Source organism: Aotus nancymaae, unplaced genomic scaffold, assembly GCF_030222135.1.
Source record: "Aotus nancymaae isolate 86718 unplaced genomic scaffold, 86718_ANA_hifiasm-v0.15.2.pri h1tg000029l, whole genome shotgun sequence".
NCBI lineage: Eukaryota > Metazoa > Chordata > Mammalia > Primates > Aotidae > Aotus > Aotus nancymaae.
This window is the reverse complement of record NW_026988442.1, coordinates 25064027-25085730: the sequence shown is the minus strand read 5'-3', so window position 1 is coordinate 25085730 and position 21704 is coordinate 25064027. Positions and strand designations below refer to the sequence as shown.

The following is a 21704-nucleotide window of genomic DNA, read 5'->3' as shown; positions in this document are numbered from 1 at the left end:
CAACATAGATATGGAACAATAGGAACTCTCAACTACCAATGGCAAAGCTGTGAATTGGTACAAACTCTTTGGGAAATAATTGGCATCAGCTTGAGAAGCTGAAGATATGCATGCCCTGCAACCCAGCATTGCCTATCTTGAATATATAACCTACAAGAACACCTGCACATTTGCTCCAGCAAACACACACAGAGTGTTCGTAGCAACTTTATTCTTAACGGCTGCAAACTATAAACAACTCAGTAGAGTAGGGATATGTGTGTAGTCATACAATAGATGGCACAGCAATGAAAATTGATAAAATATACACAGCAATGTGGATGGAATTCATAAATACAATGTTGAACACAAAAAGCCAGGCACAAAAGAATATATTCCAAGTGACTTCATTGTTATAGTACAGAAGCAGATAAAAACAAAAACATATTTAGGGGAATACGTACGATCTTGAAAATATGAAAAACAAAGTCACTACCATTAGCTGCCTTTGAGAGGATAGGAAAAGGTTGAGATTGGAAAAGAATAAGCAAGGAGCAGAAAGTGTTGGAAATCTTTTACTTGATCTCAATGATGGTTTACTTTTACTTGATCTTTTACTTGAGCTCAGCGATAGTTTAATGAATGATCACTTAGTAATAGTTCGTTAGACTGAACGTTAATGTTTCATGCATATTTTTGTGTTGTGTTTTCACTATACATATTTTTACAAAAAGGAAAAGCAGCTCTTCCTTATTTGCTCTCATTTTCTTTACTAACTGAACTAGTCAGTCCTAAACCCATTAGATAGGGCAGAGCAAGGTAGGCGTTTGCCCCAAGGGGAAGGGAGCAACAGCTGGTTCCGTGTGGGCATCAGAGCTGGAACAGGTCAAGGAGGGCATCTCCGTAGGAGGGCTGCTGGCATGGTGTGCTGGAGCGATGGCATGAGAATGCGCAGTGAAGAGGCGAGAAGCAGCGTATCATGGAGATCAGCCTGCCCATATTGAGAAAGGCATCCCCCTAGGGCTAGAGGGGCAGCCTGGCATAGAATGAGAACCTGAGTGGGGTGAGCAGAGTGTCCACGAGGGGGGACAGATGAGGGAGGAGCCTCAGAGCTGCAGCAAAGTGAGGAAGCTGTCCCCATAGGGAGGAGGCCTGATGTGGACTGTCTGAACTGAAGGAGGGTGAGGAGGGTGTCTATGGGGGTGGGCAGCTAGACATGGAGATTCAGAGCCCAAGGAGATGAGGAGGATATCTAGAAGTCAGGGTGGTGTGCTCTGGGGAGGTGGGCCAAGCACAATGAGGAGGGGTTTCACAGAACAGGGCTGTCTCATGTAAGGAATCAGAGCCTAAGCAGGGTGAAGAGGGCATCAATGCATCAAGCGATTCTCGTGCCTTAGCCTCCTGAGTAGCTGGGACTACAGGCATGCACCACCATGCTGGGCTAATTTTTGTATTTTTAGTAGAGATGGGGTTTCAAAATGTTGGCCAGGCTGGTCTCGAATGCAACCTGATATGACTGTTGGAGCCCAAGTAGGGTAAGTTGGGCATCTGTGAGTGGCACAGTGTGGAAGGTCAGAGCTGAGCAGGGTAAAGTTTGATATTTTTAAACAAATAAGCAAACAAACAAACATATAATATGTATCTAAACATTAAAAAAAATTAAAACAGGAGTAATAGTGATAGATTATATTATTATTCACAGTTATTCATTCCATCTTTCCTTTAAGAGGACACTCCTGCCCATTACCTTGCAATTTACAGAATTACCTGTGGAAGGAAGACAAATTTCTGCCTCATTGACTTTGGGTTTGCTGTCAGCTGTGCTTTGCCTATTGGAATATGAGCAGATGTGGCATATGCATTGTGAGTTTTGCACTCTGAGTTCCTGCCAGCTCCTCTGCGCTTCCCCTCTGCCAGGAGAAGGGGTCTGATCCACATAGAGGTTGCTGCTTTATTCTTGGTCCCACAGCCTGGAGTAGAGCCCCTGCCTAGAGCAAAGCAGTGGACAATTTGCTACCTAGGAAATCTTTTGCTGTGACAAGCCATGGAGACCTTAAAGTTATTTCTACCCCAAAGTAATAAAAACACAGTTGATTCTCATTACTTGGGGATAGTTATGTTCTATAAAGTCACTGTGAACACTGGATAAGCAAATAATGAGCCATTGCTCCCAGGGAAAATGCAAGCCTCTGACCACACATTTTCATCATTTGATCATTACATAATCTTGTTTTATGTATGCTTCTGTTTGAAGACACGTGATATAGATAGTAATTAGAAGGTTCGCGCACAGGGCTTCTGGGAGGCTGGCTACTTTCTGTTTTTTAACCTGCGTGGCTAATTATTAAATAAAACTCTATATACTTTTTTTTTTTTTGAGAGGAATTCTCTCTCTGCCCCCCAGACTGGAGCACAGTGGCGAGATCTCGGCTCACTGCAACCTCTGCTTTATGGGTTCCAGCGATTCTCCTGCCTCACCCTCCCAAGTAGCTGGAACTACAGGCGTGCACTGCCATGCTGGGCTAATTTTTGTATTTTTAGTAGAGACGGGATTTCAACATATTGGCCAGGCTGGTCTTGAACTCCTGACATCAGGTGATCTGCTCACCTTGACCTCCCAAAGTGCTGGGATTACAGGCATAAACCACCATGCCCTGCCTATATACATGTTTAAAAAATAGAGACAGGTGGGGCGCAGTGGCTCATGCCTGTAATCCCAGCACTTTGGGAGACTGAGGTGGGTGAATCATGAGGTCAGGAGATTGAGAGCATCCTGGTCAACACTGTGAAAACCTGTCTCTACTAAAAATACAAAAAATTAGACAGGCATGGTGGCACGCACCTGTAGTCCCAGCTACTTGGAAGGCTGAGGCAGGAGAATTGCTTGACCCCGGGAGGTGGAGGTTGCAGTCAGCCAAGATTGTGCCACTGCATTCCAGCCTGGGTGACAGAGCGAGACTCCATCTCAAAAATAAAAGACACTTTACATAATATATATTATTGTTTATTAACACTGAATTGTGGCTGAAAGCCCTGTAACTCATGCCTGAACCTGGCTTATCTAACACAAGTAATTTCTTTGTAAGGCACATCACAGGCCTCTTGCTCTTAGGACACTCGACAGCACTTTAGCAACTCAGTGAACTCACCAACAAAAAGCACAAAAATGTGAAAAATGTGACACTAAATAGACTGCAAAAAGGAAGCTTGTTTATAGTAGCGGAAGAGCTTAAACAAGCAGAGCACTGTCTTGTTTGACTTCAGCTAGGAATGTGTATGTTGAGTGACTCAAATTTTTTGCCACTCTGCACATATCCCTGAATGACCACAAAAACATCATGAATATTGATTCTTGGGTAATTAATAAATTTCAGCAAGAAGGCAAATTTGCAAGTACAGAATCTGAATAATGAGGACTGAGAGTAGATAACTCATAATAAGATTGTAGAAATGAATCCAAATATGTCATTAGTGCCCATAAATGTCAATGAATAGGTAATAATAACTGGACAGAATTTTTACAATGTAGATTTACACTATTTGAAGGATAAACTTAAAACTTAAGTAGAATGTTGAAAGCAAAAGAATGAAAAAAAGGATAGGCAAATGCAGACAAAGAAGAGAAAGTATAGTTTGATTAATATCAGGCAATAGAAAATTCTAAGACAGGCCAGGCATAGTGGCTCACGCCTGTAATCCCAACACTTTGGGAGGCCGAGGCAGGCAGATTGCTTGAGGCCAGGAGTTCAAGACCAGCCTGGGTAACATGGCAAGACCCTGTCTCTACTAAAATTACAAAAATTACTGGTTTGGTGGCACATGCCTATAATCTCAGCTACTTGGGAGGCTGAGGCATGGTAATCATCTGAACCCAGGAGGCAGAGGTTGGAGTGAGCCAAGATTGTGCCACTGTATTCCAGCCTGGGAGACAGACAGAAGGAGACTCTGCCTAAAATAAATAAATAAATAAAACTCTAAGATAAAGTTTTATCTTTAAGGATGAGGAGGGCTTGCTAGATAATGGTAAAAGACTCAATTCACCAGGAATACATTTGTATTTACCTAAACCAATCAAATCAGGATATATTAAAGCAAACATCGATGTAATTATAGGCATAAATTGAGAAATCTATGGCTATATTGAGGGCCCTTGACACACCCTTCTCAATTATTGACAGTTCAAAAGGACAAAACATCTAAAAGATTTAAAATATTTTAACAACACAGTATGGAGATATATACAGAGTATTCTGTACTCAATATTTATAAACTATCCTTCTTCAGTGTCAGAATGTGGATATCTGAGTAGATGGTATTTAGAAGATAACATCCTTAGATGAGGCTTACTAATTTACTTACTGACTCTGCCTGAACTTAGGGCAAGGTGTATTAAAGAGACTCATGGAGCTAGTTGACCTCCTCAAGGTCTGTTTCCTAGTGACTGAGGCTAAAGGCCCATATCTGGTTGAGTAGCCATGCATCAGAACATGCTATGCTATGGGGATGAGGAGGGGTGTGAGCTAGGAGCTCTCAGCCATGGAAACGCCCATGGGGCTGGGCAAGTGCCTAATGGTGGAGAACAAGAGGGTAGTGAGATGTAGTAGAGTCATAGTGGGCCGTTACCTGTAGTTTCTAAATATTGTAACCTGGAAATTCACACTGTTCCCCCAGCTCCTGGTCATCTATAGACCTTTCAATTGCAAAATGCTACTAAGTTTTCTGCAAAGTGCAACCTCTACTATTTGGGGAAGCTGGGCAAAAAGGTAGGTTCTGGGTAATATGGGTATTTTAACAATATTAATTCTTCTAATCCGTGAACATGCAATATCTTTTCATTTATTTATGTCTTCTCCAATTTCTTTCATTAATGTTTCATAGTTTTCAGTGTATAGATCTTTCATATCCTTTGTTAAATTTAAAAATGGGCAAAGGACTTGAACAGACATACAAAGGCTGGGCACAGTGGCTCATGCTTGTAATCCCAGCACTCTGGGAGGCCAAAGGAGGATCACTTGAGGTCAGGAGTTTAAGACCAGCCTGGCCAACATGGAGAAACCCTGTCGCTACTAAAAATACAAAAATTAGCCTGGCATGATGACACAGTCAGTATTGAAAGCTATTGAAATAAGCACCTCTATGACAGCCTTCGGCTATGAAACATCACTATTCCAAACCACGAGGATACCCTTGGCCCATCCATGATTGCAGTCTGGTGTTTTTGGCTTCATGTGAGAGAACAACTCCAAGTTTTCTTTGGCCAGTATACCAGCTGGAAACTGGGGCAGTGGAGATGGAGATTTTCAGTTCAGACCATTTTTCCTGGGTTCTCCCACAGCATCTGAGCACAGCAACAGCTTTTTTAGTTTTGCCTCTCCAAGATGTGAATTAGAGCAGTAGCAAGTCTCTAGCAGGGCTGTCAAAGTAAAAAGAATTTGAGCCATGCATAGTGGTGCATGGTGGTAATCCCAGCTACTCAGGAGGCTGAGGCAGGAGGATCACTTGAGTCCAGAAGTTTGCAGCTACAGTGGGCTAGGATGGCGCTGCTACATTCCAGCCTGAGTGACAGAGTGAGATTCTGTCTCTTAAAAAAAAAAAAGTAAAAATAATTTAGCTAATTTTACAGAATGTTTCTCTATTCACTTTCAGTCATTTCATTTAGCAAATATTTATTCCAGATGGGAGTCACCAATCTCCCTTTGCTTTTAAGTTTTTGAAGTGGTCTTCACATTATCAACTTATAAGAAAATCAGTGGCAGTGGGAAGTGGCTTTAGAAGTCTGGTTTCTTTGTCTCTATTATTTAAAGCATGAGCATTTTTAAAGTCAATTTTATTGTGAACTGTTGAATTTTCATCACTAGTGAGAAGGTCACAGCAGTATTGTGTGCTCCAATAGACCACTGTTTCTGTATGGGCTGTTTCTGACTGAGCTGTGTGTTTATGCATAAACACCTGTGTTACGTGTCTGCATGTCACTTTGAATTCTGGTATTTCATATATCTGTATATGTAAGTGTTTATTTGCACTGATATTTGGCTGTATTTGCCACTATATTTATGTGAACATTTTGGTCTTGGAAAATGGTGGGTGATCTGTGGCTTATGATTTGGGTTGTGTATTTATTTGAATATATTTATGTATTTACCCTCATAGAAACTTGTTTGGAGGTACACCTACACTTATATCAGCGAATGAGAACATGATTCGACGCATATATGTTCAGTCCCTACTTGTATTTGAAAATAGTTAATTGATAATGCTATTTTGTAGTTGATTTTGTTTATTGGCATTTACAGTTGGCCCTCCATATGCACAGGATCCGCATCTGCAGGTCCAATCAACTGTAGATAGAAAACGTTTAGAAAAAAAATGATTAAAAAATCACAATAATAAAAACAATACAAATATAGTATAACGACTATTTGCATAGCATCTATAATGGTAGTAGACACGATTTTCAAGTATTCGGAAGAATATGTGTAGGTTATATGCAAATATTGTGCCATTTTATAAAATGGACGTGAGCATCGAAGGATTTTAGTATCCACGAGAGTTCCTGGAACTAATCCCCCAAAGATACCAAAGGGTGACTGTATTTTAAACTAAAGCTATTTATTTCTTTGCCTTTTTGTTAACTATTGACTTGAGTTTATTTAGGAATGCACTTCTACTACATACAATTTAGCAATATGTTATTTATTTTATTTTGAGACTGAGTCTTGCTTTGTTGCCCAGGTTGGAGGGCAGTGGCAGGATCCTGGCGCACTGCAACCTCCACCTTCCAGGTTCAAGCAATTCTCCTGCCTCAGCCTTCCGAGTAGCTGGGATTACAGGCAGGCACCACCATGCTCCACTAATTTTTGTATTTTTTAGTAGAGATGGGGTTTCACTATGTTGGGCAGGCTGGTCTCCAGCTCCTGACCTCAAGTGATCCACCCGCCTTGGCCTCCCAAAATGCTGGGATTACAGGCATGAGCCACCGCGCCCAACCAGCAATATGTTATTGATCTCCAGAGATTGTATTAAAATAATTTTAAACATTTAAAAATTATTTTAATGATTTAATTTATTAATCAATAGCTTGATTAGACTCTTCTTCAATTTTTATAAAGGCATAGAATTGAACACCTGGTATCTTGCAAAATGATTTGTTTTATAGCAGGTAGAATACTAATCACAAATCACAAGTGATTTTCTTAATTTCTGGAAAGTTTACCAAAAGGGCTTTACCAGCATCTACCAAATGATTAATAATGTGATTAATCATACATGTCACTCTTTCATTTAGTCACCTTTTCTAATCTGATATACTTTGTGAGTGCTGGAAAGTTTAAATATTATGGTTTCAAAATATAGGAAAGTTTGAAAGCATTTTATAAAACATACAGTTTTAAAAAATTTTATATGATTACTTTTATAAAATGCTTTTATCTTACTGCATACTTTAAATATTTTTTTTAAAAAACTTGATGGCACAGGTTTGACTAATTGGCAAAGTCAGTCCTCCATCAGCCAAATTAGTCAAACTTATTTTCTCCCACGAAAGAATGACTTCATTTTTCAACTCAAATAATGTCTTAATATACATCCCAGTGGCAACCATCACACTTCTGAATCCTGTTTCTAGGGTAGAGAGCAAAAGGCACAGTGGCTTAGTGTGTTTCCACCTGAATGAAACCGGTGCTGACTCCTTGGTATTTCTTACCCATACTTTCTTTGGTTTGCTTCCATGGAAAGCATCCTCAGGAAAATGCATTCTTGAATTGTTTCTTCGCTTGGAATTCAGAAGTTTTTACACTTTGAATACATGTGAGAGATAGGTAAGAAGTATGCCTTTTTAAAAAAAAATTTAAAGACGAAGGACTTCATGAAAAAGAGGATGAAAATGAGAACTTCAGGAAGGCTCATTCTCGAGTAGATCAGCTTCAGGAAAAAGTAGATATGTAGTTTAAGAATCAATAATGTCCTTAGATTCCTCTGTACCTGTGCACTTCTTAGAAAATCTTCCTGTATCCTGAGGGATATAGGTACCCCAGCCTGAACAAGCCTGATCCAGTCAAATTCACTCATTTTTCAAATGGGTAGATGAAGGTAAAATTTCAAATGGCCCTCCCTCTTCCCTCCCTCCCTCTCTCCCTCTCTCCCTCCCTCCCTCTCTCTCTCTTTCTCTCTTTCTCTTTTTCTTTCTTTCTCTTTCTTTCTTTCTTCTTTCTTTCTTCTTTCTTTCCTTTCTCTCTTTCCTTTCTCTCTTTCTCCCTCCCTCCCTGCCTCCCTACTTTTCTCCTCTCCTCTCCATTTTTCTTTCTTCCACAAGGACTAACTCTGTCACCCAGGCTAATAGTGGCATGATCATGGCTTATTGCAACATTGACCTCCCAGACTCAAGTTATTCTCCCACCTCAGTCTCCTGAGTAGCTGGAATCACAGGTGTGTGCTACCATGTCAGGCTAAGCTTTTCAATTTTTTTTTTTTTTTTTGTAGAGACAGGGTCTTGCTATGTTGCTCAAGCGGGTCTTGAACTCCGGTGCTCAAGTGATCCTCCTGCTTGGCCTCCCAAAGTGCTGAGATTACAAACATGAGCCACTGTGCCGACACCTGGTGTGCTACTTCTGCAGCACATTTGTGTCCATATATTCCAGGTCTGCCCTAGTTCTTCAGAGCCCCTACTGTGCAACTCTCACAGTCATGCTCATTTGTTACCTACAAGACCTGTGTTTTGTAGTCTCTTGCCCAAACAAACCACAGTCCAACCAAAATTGATTCATTCTGTGTCAAAGTTGCCAGATTTAGAAAATAAAAATATAGGATGACCAGTTAAATTTGAATGTCAGATAAACATCAAATAATTTTTTCATAGAACTATATTCCTTATATTGCATGGGATATACTTATACTAAAATTATAACTGGGCATCCTCTATTATGTTTGGCAATCCTGTTAATCTGTGTTTCTCCCCCACCCCCATCCCACAAGATCTGCTTTCTTATAACTGACTGCAGGCTAATCTGATCAACTGATTCTCAAGACTGGGTTAATAGATGTTTTCAGGTTAAAGGGTAAAAAAATTCAAACCCGAAGGGTGACTTGATTATAAAAATTAAAGCACCAGAGGGCCTTTTGGCTAATCTTTTAGGGAACTAAAGGAATGATTTACATAGTCTCTGACTAAGGAAATCAAAAGCTAACATGGTAATGGGTACATTTATTGGCATTCACTATTGCCATTCATTTGTTAACTGGTTAAATTATAACAAACACTGATTTGCAAGCCAGTTGTCATGCTTTACAAAAATAGTTCAATGAATTGTCATGTCTGTGAGTTAGGTGTTATTGTTTCCTTTATGACAAACTGAGGCTCAGAGAGGTGACGTGACTGAGCCCAGATCACACAGCCAGTAAGTGGTGGACTGAGGATGTGAACTCAGGTCTAGCTCTGAACACTACGTTTCCTACCACTCCGTACCGCTTCAGCAAATCTTCACACTCTCTCATCTTAATCCTCACGATGATAACAAAGCTTCCAGGGTAGCTGAATAATTCCCATTTTCCAGATGAGGAAACTGGGGATCCAAGATATGGTGTTACAAGGGATCGAGCCAGGCCCAAAATCAAGATCACTATGTTTGGGGGTCACAATTTCTATGACCAAAGAGTACAGTCACTATTGTAAAATTTGAAGAGGATACATAATTAGAATTCCCCCCACAAAAAAGATGGGGGATATAAATTGTCACAAGTTTTTACTTTTAGGCAGCCACATAGTATGGCTTCAGATGCTCTGGAAGAGACTCTCTTCCGAGATACCTTCATATCTTTCGCGGTATCTGAAGTTCCACCAATACAGATGTATATTTTTGCCTGAAGATGTTCTCTCTCTTTCTCTCTCTCTTGCTTCCTCTTTCTCCTCATACCTGCCTCTTGGATTTTTGGAATGTATGTGCTCTATGACTCTAACAGTCAGTAAGAGATTATTAGTTCTTCACACCTTAAAACAAAAAATACATAAGGATCACGAAGACACATATGGAAAATGGGGGCTTGAGTAGGTGGGGAAAGCTCATCTATTCGTCTGGTTGTTCTGGGAGTATCGTAAGATTCTAGGCTTGAATATCAACAGAAGGAATAAAAGGAATTTCTTTATTAACCCAAGGTCATCTGAGATCGTTATTGCTTCGGGCACACCAAGATCCAGTAGAGTGTGCCCAGGCCCTCTGGAAAATCTCGTACTATCCATTTCTGATTTCAGTGGAGCGAAGAAAAGATGCTCACTAGTGTCTGGGATTGCCCCCGGAGTGACTGTGGGCAAACCAGCTCTGCAGCTGTTCCAAACAAATCCTTGAAATCATTTGAGCATGGCCTCTTACCCAGGAACATGACAGTAGGCAAGTGTCTGGGTAGGACAAAGTACAGCACCATGGCAGAGTATGGGGACTGGCCAGGGCCCTGAAATGGAATGTCTTACACCCACCCTCACTCACCATCTGATCTCAGACAGATCCCTTCCCCATGCCGGTGCCAGTCTTACCCGTGAACTCAGGGAACCCGGTGGCTCATCTCTAAGTTTTTTCCGCACACCTTGTGTCTCTCTCTAGATTGTGCTTAACTCCCACCTCTCTTCTCATCCACATAGGCACCTTCCTCTCCACAGCCCCACCTTCTCCTGGAGGAATGTAGCTTTCCTGCTGCTTCTCTCCCTTGCTTTGGAGTGGACTTCTGCATGGCTGGAGAAGAAGATCAAAGGTGGGTTCAAAAAAAACCTGCATCTATTCTTCCTTAAAAATCATTCTTCCTTAGAAAGCATCCTCGTACTTGAGGACGAGGGTTAGATATGAGGCCAGTGCCAGTGTCAGATGAGGTCCCTTTGCTATGGATTTGGGGCCACAGAAAGCTACCCCTGCTCACCACCCTGGCCCTCCACATCCTTTCTTCACTCGTTTCCCCCCAAATTATTTCCCTAACTTTTCCATATGTACATATAGAAGGAGACGATGTATGTGGTCTCCTTCCTGACATGCACACCCCAAGGGTTTCTCTGCATCTACTGGGGATGCTTTCCAGAGATCGGTCTCCTCTGTCTTATGACATCACTTGACACATACTTCTTGGGTGATCACATTCATTCTCACTACACACACACACACACACACACACACACACACACTTAATATTTTTTAAATTAATGAGCCATTAGGCATGAGCCTGAGGGGACAGGACCAGTGAGGAGGCTGCTGAAGTAGTTGAGGAGAGACAAGGGATGAGGTCAGGTGCTGATCTGAGGGAGTGGTAGTAAAGAGAACGAGGAACAGGGTTTGGAGAGAGATTTATGAGATAGAATTGATCCAAGTCCATGACTGATGGGATGCTGGGATGGCGGAGAGGAAGGAATGAATCTCCAGATTCTAGTAACAGATTGGACCTGTTGATGCCAAATGCCAAGATGCAGAATAGAAATAAGGTGGTGCTTGGGCATAAGGAGATAATAGTTCTGTTTTAAATATGTTGTAACAGAGGTGCTTCTGAGATGCCCAGATGGTGTTTTTCCTAGGGAGGTCGAAATAAGAGTCTTTAGCTTGGAATAGAGGATGAGTCTGGAGGAAGATATGAGAATCATAGCTGGGATCATGGGAATGAGTGGGATCACCCAGGAAGTATGTGTCAAGTAACATCAGAAGACAACTGAGACCAGATATCTGGGGAGCATCCTCAGTAGATGCAGAGAAACCCGTGGGGTATGCATATACTCACAGGTAATTGGTTGAGAAGAGCTGACCAGAAATGGAGGAAGTTTTTTTAATTAATAAGTGAGAGTTCAAGCTGACAATGGGGAAAGGAGCTACAATGACTGAAACCCAGTAAAGGTTTAAATGGCTCCAGGAAGCAAGATGGAGACTGGAGTCAACACTAGTGAGAGAGGTTTGTCTTGACAATCCCAAGGTTTCCCTTTCTATGCCTTTTTACCCCTTTGGAGGTGTCCCTGTTTGATTTGCTGAACTCTGTCTCTCTGCCTAAACCTAGAACAATGGTTCCCAAGTCCACCTACTTCCTGGTGCCTGCTGCCTGCTTTAGGATCACCTGGGGTTCTTTTTAAAAAGTAGAGTCCCTAGGATGCACTTTCTAGAGATTCTGATTCAGTCTAGAGTCTCTATTTTCTGAAAGATGTGTAGATGATTTTTATTTACTCTCCAAATTAGGAACCACATACTCTTCTTAGCTATAGTCCATTCTTGGAGGGGTCATTAATGACAAGAAGTATTGTTGGAAAGTACTCAAAGTCTCAGTGGCCAGTCCTCAGGGAAGATGTGGGGATTCTGAAGTGAGTCCTGGATTGCAAGCCCCAGACCTACCCCTAATGTGCTGCATTATCCTATCTGACCTCACTTCTTTTAATCCATGAAATCAGAAGTTTAGTGACCATGATAAATATGGTTCTTTCCACTCTAAAGTTCTACAATCCCAAGACTCAGTAGTATCTGAAAGGATCATGCCTCTCTGTCCAGATTCCATTGGAGGGATGTTCAGTTTAGAATCATGGAGACACATTATGCACTGTATGAGCTATTCTTTGCTATGTAACAAATTATCTGTGGTTAGAAGTCTGGCATGGTGCATCTGGGTTCTCTGCTCTGATTCTTACCAGGCTGAGATTGTAATGTCAGCCAGGGTTGTAGTTCTCATTTGGGATGCAGGGTCCTCTCCCAAGCTCCCTGGTTGTAGCAGAATCATTTCCTTGGAGTTATAGGACTGAGTCTTACTGGCTGTCACTTCTAGATGTCACCCTCATGCCTTGGCACTTGGCTTCAACCATCTTCAAAGCTACAAATGGCATGTTGGATCCTTCTCATCATTTGAATCTCTCTGATCAATTCTTCTCCACCAACCAGAAGAAAACTCTGCTTTTCAGTGACCTCATTGACTGGGTCTGGGCCAGAGATTAGACCTTAAAATGAGAGATAATCTCTAATCTTAAGGTCAACTAACTTGAGTCTTTAATTTTTCCCTTGCCTCTTCTAGTTTTTAGTAAAAAAAATAGTTTTTAGTAAAAAATCTAGTTTTTAGTAAAAAAAAAAAAATCACCTGAGATCAGGTGTTTGAGACTAGCCTGACCAGCATGGTGAAACCCTGTCTCTACTAAAAATACAAAAGTTATCCAGGCATGGTGGCAGGCAACTGTAATCCCAGGTCCTCAGGAGGCTGAGGCAGGAGAACTGTTTGAACCCAGGAGACGGAGGTTGCAGTGAGCTGAGATTGCGCCATTGCACTCCAGCTTGGGTGACACAGCGAGACTCCTTCTCAAAAAAATAAAAGGTAGAAAGCAGCTCCATATCTACCAAGGTCTTACCATGTGCCAGGCATTATAGATATCACCCTATTCAACACTTACAATCAACCTGTAAGGCAGGAATTGTCATTATCATTTTAAAGATGGAAAAATGTAACTCAGATGAAGGGAAGTACGTTCCCAAGACTATTTAGCTGTTTAATATTGGAGCCAGGCTCCTGAGCCAAATCTGCCTGACTACAATGCTTCTTCCACTCCACCATTTCTTACTCCTTAGAGGTTGCTTAAAAATCACACAACTGAGTTCAGATTGGTCTTGAGTTTACCAGGAGTCAAGGGTCAAATCAGACCTCCTGACCCCTACTTCCATGATGTTCCCATCAGTCTTTACTAATTTCTTTTATCAACAGGAGGCAAAGGAATTAAGCATTAAATATTAGGTTTCAAGAAGAGAGAGGATCTTTTGAATTTAGAGAAAGGGCATTGGTCCCTTCCTAACCCTTTGCCCTGGAATCCAAGATGCTTCTCCTTCAGTTCTGCTTGGGCACAAATTCCTGATTCAGATCTATTTAAATGGATCTGAGTGCTAAGAAACAGCATAGTGAAACTAGCCCCTAAATATAAGCAGAACAAGAACTATGAATTGAAGGTAGAGGATAGGTTTGGGAGAATTTCACTACACACCCTTGCCATAGGAGAAAAAAAGCTGAAATTCTCAAGGAATGTGAGTTTGAACATTTCTTTCTTGCAGGGAAACCAGGGGTGTGTCCCAAAGAGAGGCTCAGCTGTACCACTGAACTTCCAAACTCATGCAACACAGATTTTGACTGCAAGGACTACCTGAAGTGCTGCTTTTTTGCCTGTCAGAAGAAGTGCCTGGATCCCTTTCGAGGTAGCAATGTCCAGGCTGAGGACAGAGGTTCTCACTCCTTGCTCTATCCAAAACTTGCTGAGAGACTCCCTTGGATGGAAGGACAAGGACCCAGGGCTTGTGGTTTTCTCGTTCTCTTATCCAATGCCTAACCCTCAAGTACAAATCATAAGTCTAGGCATGGTGACTGTCAACCACCATAATATTGATGCTGGTCTTCTTTGGTCCAACATTCAACCATTCACAAGTAACTAATACTTGTTGCATGCTCACTCTATCTAAGAGGCTATTACTGGCACTGTGACAAAATGAAACCTCAGTCAGCTTAGATGCTGGCATTATTTTTCAGACTTTTCGATCTTCAAGGAGGTTTTCTGGTAACCCAATGTATTGGGCATCTAATATGTGTAGGGAACTGTGTGTTTTTATAAAAACTAATTTATTCATTCACTCACACATTCATTCAACAAATATCTGTTGTTAATGCTCTTTGAACAAAGACCACCAGAATACACCTGTAGTTGAACAAGTTGGATTTAGTACTCATTGCAGTGAGGGAAAATGCTCACGCTAGACAAGTCTGAGGCATTTCAGTAGGAAGCTGTTAGAAAGAACCTATTATAGGATTTGGGATTTGACTGGGTAATTCAGGGGAGGGTCTAAAGAAGTGAGAGTTTGCTCCAGATTGGGTGCTGTCAGAAAGTGGGGGCAATTCTATGACTAGCTATCCCAGTGAATCTTAACTATATAGAGTGCAGACTCGACTGAGGATAAAGCTGTGATTGGTTGGTAGAGAAGCATAAGCCACTCGTGTTAGCTGGGAGGTGGGGGGTGTTTAGTATTTTGCAGGTTTCACAGTGATCTTGTTTTTGTTTCACTTCTTCATGATGTCAGAGTGACTTTGTTTGATATAGATGTTCTGGGAGATGCTTTAAATCCAACAGAGGATCCATGTGGCTTAGCTGGGAGTGTCAGATCAGTGTTCAGACATCAGGGACTGTCTCTTCCTTGGTATTTCATTCCTTCTAGGTAGTAGGTACTTTGTTAGGCACTTTGGATTCAAAAGTAATTGTGGTTTTGGACTGTGAATTTTAAATCATTATGACTAGCCTCAAACACATCTTTATTGGCTGGGCACAGTGGCTCATGCCTGTAATCCCAGCACTTCGGGAGGCTGAGGCAGGTGGATCACCTAAGATCAAGTGTTTGAGACCAGTCTGACCAGCATGGTGAAACCCTGTCTCTACTAAAAATACAAAAGTTATCCAGGCATGGTGGCAGGCAACTGTAATCCCAGGTCCTCAGGAGGCTGAGGCAGGAGAACTGCTTGAACCCAGGAGGTGGAGGTTGCAGTGAGCTGAGATTGCACCATTGCACTCCAGCCTGGGTGACACAGCGAGACTCCTTCTCAAAAAAACAAACCAAAGCAAACCAAAACAAAACACATCTGTATTAATCAAAAGAGGAACTATTACAATCAACACATTTTTTCCAAAGAGAAATAAATTGTTTATTCCTGTAGTGTAAAAATCTGTGCTTCAGTATTCGATGAACTCTTGGAAAGCATTTTCTGCATCCTGCTTTTTGTGGATGTGTTTTCCCTGCAAAAACACATCCACAAACAGCAGGATGCAGAAAACGCTTTCCAAGAGTTCATCATTGTTGAGATGCTTGAAGAAGTGGTAGTCCATTGGCGAGAGGTCAGATCAACATGGTGGACGAAGCAAAACTTCGTAGCCAATTTGTTCTTTTGCATTGGTTGTGTGATGTGTAGTTGGGCGTTGTTGCGGAGAAGAATTGGACCTTTCCGTTGACCAAATGGCCCTTTCTGCTGACTAATGCCAGCTGCAGGCACTGCAGGTTTCAGTGCATCTCATCGATTTGCTGGGCACACTTCTCAGATGTAATGGTTTTGCCAGGATTCATAGTCTAAAATAAATATCAAATAAACAGCAAGTAATGTCATTAGCAAAAATACATGAAGCAGAAAATGTGCATTAAAATGATGTATAACATAATCACATTTATTTAGGAATATATTCTAATGTCAAATGGCAATTTTCAACAATGCAAAATCCACAATTACTTTTATACCAACCTAATAGTTGCTGAACAAGTCTTGCCCTTGCCCTCGCAATGCTCCGAACAATGGAGAAAAAGGATCAGCTCCAAAGTATAAGGTTCTTTTTTTTTGAAACGGAGTTTTGCTCTTGTCCAGGCTGGAGTACAATGGCACGATCTTGGCTCACTGCAACCTCTGCCTCCAGGTTCAAGTAATTCACCTACTTCAGCCTCCCGAGTAGCTGAGATTACAGGCACATGCCACCACCCAATTTTGTATTTTTAGTAGAGATGGGTTTCTCCATGTTGGTCAGACTGGTCTCGAACTCCCGACCTCAGGTGATCCGACCACCTTGGCCTCCCAGAGTGCTGGGATTACAGGGGTGAGCCACAACGTCCGGCCACAAGATTCTTATATGCTCTTTATAATATTCTTTACAAGGAAAGAGTGATGCTCAGAGGTGCCATACAACACAGACTATTAGTAGTAGAACCAGGACCAGAACCTATGCCTTTTTTTTCCCCTGCATTGACTCCGTTTATGACTTAGGTGATAACACCAGGAGCTATGACAAATGCTAGAGAACTGACCCTCTCCTTTTATCTCTACTCTTCATGTCCTTCCCTCCTTGCTGCCTGACCTCAGAACCCTGCACGCTACCTGTGAGCCAAGGAGACTGCAATGATGGTGCACGGCGCTGGCATTTTGACTTTGAAAATTACCGCTGCAGATCCTTCACCTACAGGGGCTGCAAAGGGAATGCCAACAACTTCTTAAGTGAGGATGACTGCAGAACGGCCTGCATGTCAACTGGTGAGACCCATTTCCTGGAAATCTGAGGGCCTAGTTTAACTAGAAATAGTATACCGGTGAGGTTATAGGCTCAGGATTTGAGGTTAAACTTCCTCGGTTCAAGACTGAGCTCTGTCATTCACCAGCTGGGAGGTCTTGGGTCAGTTGCCTGCCTTTATAAGTTTCAGTTTCCTTGTCTATAGAATGAGGTTAATAATAGTATTTACCTAATGGAGCGGCTCTACCAAAAAATGAGAACGTGTATGGAAAGTGTTAATAGATCTTGGCCAATGGACCCGAAAGCCAGGCGTGGCCCCTTGGAAGAAGGTGTTTCCTCATTATAGTAAAATGTTGAGCATAATACTGAGGATTCATGTTAGAATGAAGTCTAGAAAGGCCAGCTCTGGAATCCCATGGAGTAAGTGTCCACACTGGAGGTGGAGGGTAGGGTGGGGTGAAGGTGAAGGCTGTGGATTTATTCCTTAGTATAATGGTCATCACCAGTAACGCTGGGAGACAGTGTCCTACCAAACTTAGGAGTCAAATGACCTGAATTAAAAGCTGACTTTTCCCACTTGCTGCAGATTTCTTCACTTCTTTGAGTTTCAGTTCCCTCTTCTGTAATTCTGGAGTAACAGCAAATAACTCAATGAGTTGTTGGCAGGATTATATGTTATTAAAAACACAAAGACTTGATATAGTGGCTGTCTCGTGGTGTGGGTTCACTAAATGGTAACAATTGAGACGATGACCAGTGATCTTTACAATGCAGCACTGTGTGATTTACGGGGCAGCGTTGCAATTTCGACCTCAGATTCTGTGAGGCACGCTGAAAAATGTACCATTGCTACCACTTAACAGATGAGAGAACAGAGTCAGAGAGGTAAAGTTAGTCGCCCAAGGACCCACAGTTGGTCAGGAGTAGGGGTGGACTTTTAATTCCATGGATCCATGGGCCTGAATGGCCAAGGCAATCCTGGGGCCTGACTTGAAACTAGGACCACAAGCTTCCCTTCATGGGAAGCTCTAAGGAATCATGAGGCTGCGGACGAGACTCTTGTCTCCTTTCCTAGGAGCCATCAGGAAGAGGAGGCCAGGGAAGTGGGCTTGGGCTGATTTGTGGGAAATTTAGGTTAACACTCAGAGGCAACCTCATAATACCTCTGAGAGTTCAACACATCATAACTGAGCCTGACCTGTGGAAGCCCTTGTAGAATTTGCAGTCAGATGAGGACAAGAGCATACATGCTCAAAACCCCAAAGAATTGATTTAAATGCTACATATGTCCTAATGACCCTCAGAGTCACATCTCCAGCCCAAATCTGACTCCCAGACTCCATGATCTGCTCTATATCTCCACCTGGACCTCACAAACACCTCACGTTGAACTTGTTTAAACAGAACCTCAGGCCAGGCATAGTAGCTTACACCTGTAATCCTAGCACTTTGGGAGGCTGAGGTGAGAGGATCACTTGAGACCAGCATAGACAGCATAGTGAGACCCAATTTCTACAAAATAAAAAAGCAAACAAAAAACCAGGCATGGTGTCCCGTGCCTGTGGCCAACTACTCAGGAGGCTGGGAAGATCACTTGAGGAGGTGGGAAGATCACTTGAGCTGGGGAAGTTGAGGCTCAGCTGGATGACAGTGGGAGACTGTGTCTCAAAAAAAGAAAAATAAGCTAAACATAAATGTACACACAAACCAGTATCTCTTACCATTGCTCCCCTAACCCAAACCTGTTCTATCCATACTTCTCATCTTGGTAGAAAAACTTCAAAATCACACTTGATGCCTCTCTTTCTCAATTAACATCCATTAAGTTGGAAAAAAATTCTTGTTCTACCTTGAAAGTGGATCCCAAATCTGGTAAAACCTGACCACCTTCATAGCTGCTACCCTGATCTAAGGAGCCATCTTCTCCTTGGATTACCCCAATAGCCTCCTAAAAGGTCTCCCTGCTTCTACCCTCCTTACAAATCAACACAGTAGCCACAATGACCCTTTCAAAACATGAGTCAGGCTGTGTCGCTTCTCTACTGAGAACACTGCAATGGCTCCCCATTTCATTCTAAGTAAAACCAAATACCATAAAAATGGCTTACACTGATTTGTGTAGATTTCACATAATTATCCCATTTTATAGAAAAGGAAACTCACTAAGTAGCAGGACTGGGATTTACCATGGGGTTTGAGGCACCAAGCCCAGCATGCTGTCTACCATATCCCATGATATGGTGAGACATTTCATTCTTCCACAGCCTACTGGAGATGGATAGGGTAGGGTGAACCAAGTTGCAGAAAGAGATACTAGCTTTGAAGAGAAGGAAAAGCTCTTTGAAGGGTGGTGGGATGGAGATGGGGTTTTAAGAAGCTCACATCTGCTCTTGTTTTAGTTAAGAATGGACAGTGCCCACTCTTCCCTTTCACTGACCGTATGGAGTGTCCGCCTTCATGTCACAGTGACGTCGATTGTCCCCTGACAGACAAATGTTGTGAATCCAGGTGTGGCTTTGTTTGTGCCAATGCCTGGACAGGTAAGAATTGGGGATATACCTCCTAAATCTACTGGACATGTGCCAAGGATGCCATTCTGTGCCATGGAGTGGGGGGAGTCTTGAACCTCAGATGCCCCTTGGGCTTACCTTTGGGGATCCTTGGGAACCCCTTTAATGCCCAACAAGTTATATTGACCTCTTGACCTCCGAAGACTATTGTGCTGTTCTTCAAAGCCAGTTATTCATAGTATTGCTCTCTATTCTTCCCCAAGAAAACTTTGGCTTGCAAGGTGACAATATCCACTGATTCATAAAAAATTCATAACCATGAGGTGTATTCCTAATAAGCCCTCATGTCTGCACAGAACTTCAGAGCATGCACAGCATATTCATATCCTGTAAGATGAGCTAGGGAAAACATTGGTAGCAAATGCTGCTGGGTAGAAACCAACTTTCCAGCCTCCTCTAAGGCAGGTGTTTACTCCCCCATGTAGTACCGGGCATTGTTCAGGTGTGGCTTTGAGGTTCTAAGGTTCAGTATAGTGTGGTGGCAGGAGTCAAAGGCTTTTCAATTGGCTTCAGCTTTTGTACTGGGTTTCTATGTGGCATTGGGCAACTCACTTCCCTCTAAATGGTCTTCAACGCCTACAATTTATAAAACAAGAAAATTCTGTGTGCTATCTAATACTCCTGCCACCTGTGGTACTCTGGGGTCATATAATAGCCCAGATCCATGAATTCTATAGGAGCAGACAGGAACCCTAACAGATGGTACAAATCAGAGATTGCAAGACTTTTCTTGATGCTTCTCAAGTTATCAGCTGTAGAAAGTTGATACTCTGCCTCCCCCAGTCTATTGCCGCTATAGGGGGAAAGGTAAGAAGCTCAACCACACTCCAGCCTGGGTAACAAGAGCAAAACTCCGTCTCAAAAAAAAAAAAAAAAAAAAGAAGCTCAACCAGAATAAAACCCTGTTTGAGATTCCCAAGATTCCCCAAATTTGTCTCAAATTATGACCAAGTATTTCAAGGTCAAGTGTCTTCTTTTACCCCATAAAGTCAAAACAGGTTTCTGCCCGCACAAGCCCTCGGTATGTGCCAAGATTGATAAACCCAAGTGCCTGCAGGATGGTGAGTGCCCATGGGAGGAAAAGTGCTGCTCGCATTGTGGACTGAAATGTGTAGACCCCAAATATTGAATAGCAAATAGAAAATATTACCATCAAAATCATTAATTATGAGTAGCATAAAAAGCTGTCCGTTTTGTCTTATATCCAACTACCTTGCCAAATTATCTTATTAAGTATCACAATATTGAATGATGTTACTTTAATTTTATATATAAACCCATCATCTTAAAATGAGGATATATTTGACTCTTTTTTCAACATCATGACTTTATTTTCTTGTCTTCTTGTATTGTATAGAACCTTCAAAATAATAATGAAAATAAAGGCAATGGCATCCATCTCTGTCTAGTTCCTTATTTTATTTTATTTATTTTTTTGAGACGGAGTTTCACTCTTGTTACCCAGGCTGGAGTGCAATGGCGCGATCTCGGCTCACCGCAACCTCCGCCTCCTGGGTTCAGGCAATTCTCCTGCCTCAGCCTCCCGAGTAGCTGGGATTACAGGCACACGCCACCATGCCCAGCTAATTTTTTGTATTTTTAGTAGAGACGGGGTTTCACCATGTTGACCAGGATGGTCTCGATCTCTTGACCTCGTGATCCACCCGCCTTGGCCTCCCAAAGTGCTGGGATTACAGGCGTGAGCCACCGCGCCCGGCCCTAGTTCCTTATTTTAAAGTCAATGGCGCCTGCAATGTAAAAAGACATTTGTTGTTGAATTTGGAATGAATACGTTTTATTGCACTTAAATTTCCTTCCCTCCCTCCCTCCCTCCCTCCCTCCCTCCCTCCCTCCCTCCCTTCCTTCCTTCTTTTGACAGAGTTTTGCTCTTGGTGCCCAGGCTGGAGTGCAATGGCACAATCTTGGCTCACTGCAACCTCTGCCTCCTGGGTTCAAGCGATTCTTCTGCCTCGGCCTCCTGAGTAGCTGGGATTACAGGTGCCCACCACCATGCCCAGCTAATTTTTTGCATTTTTAGTAGAGATGGGGTTTCCCCATGTTGGCCAGGCTGGTTGTGAACTCCTGACCTCAGGTAGTCCACCTGCTTTGGCCTCCCAAAGTGCTGGGATTACAGGCGAGAGCCACCATGCCCGGCC

At 42.3% G+C, this 21704-nt stretch overlaps 1 protein-coding gene across 1 annotated transcript; it reads left to right on the top strand.

Annotated features, from left to right (window-relative positions):
* The first annotated feature begins 1134 nt into the window (after positions 1–1134).
* On the top strand, positions 1135–20677 carry WFDC8 (WAP four-disulfide core domain 8). Its single transcript, XM_064382901.1, is given in 6 exon segments — positions 1135–1160; positions 10607–10716; positions 14007–14147; positions 16834–17001; positions 19378–19518; positions 20538–20677. Coding segments are annotated over 6 exon segments (726 nt in total).
* The last annotated feature ends 1027 nt before the right edge of the window (positions 20678–21704 follow it).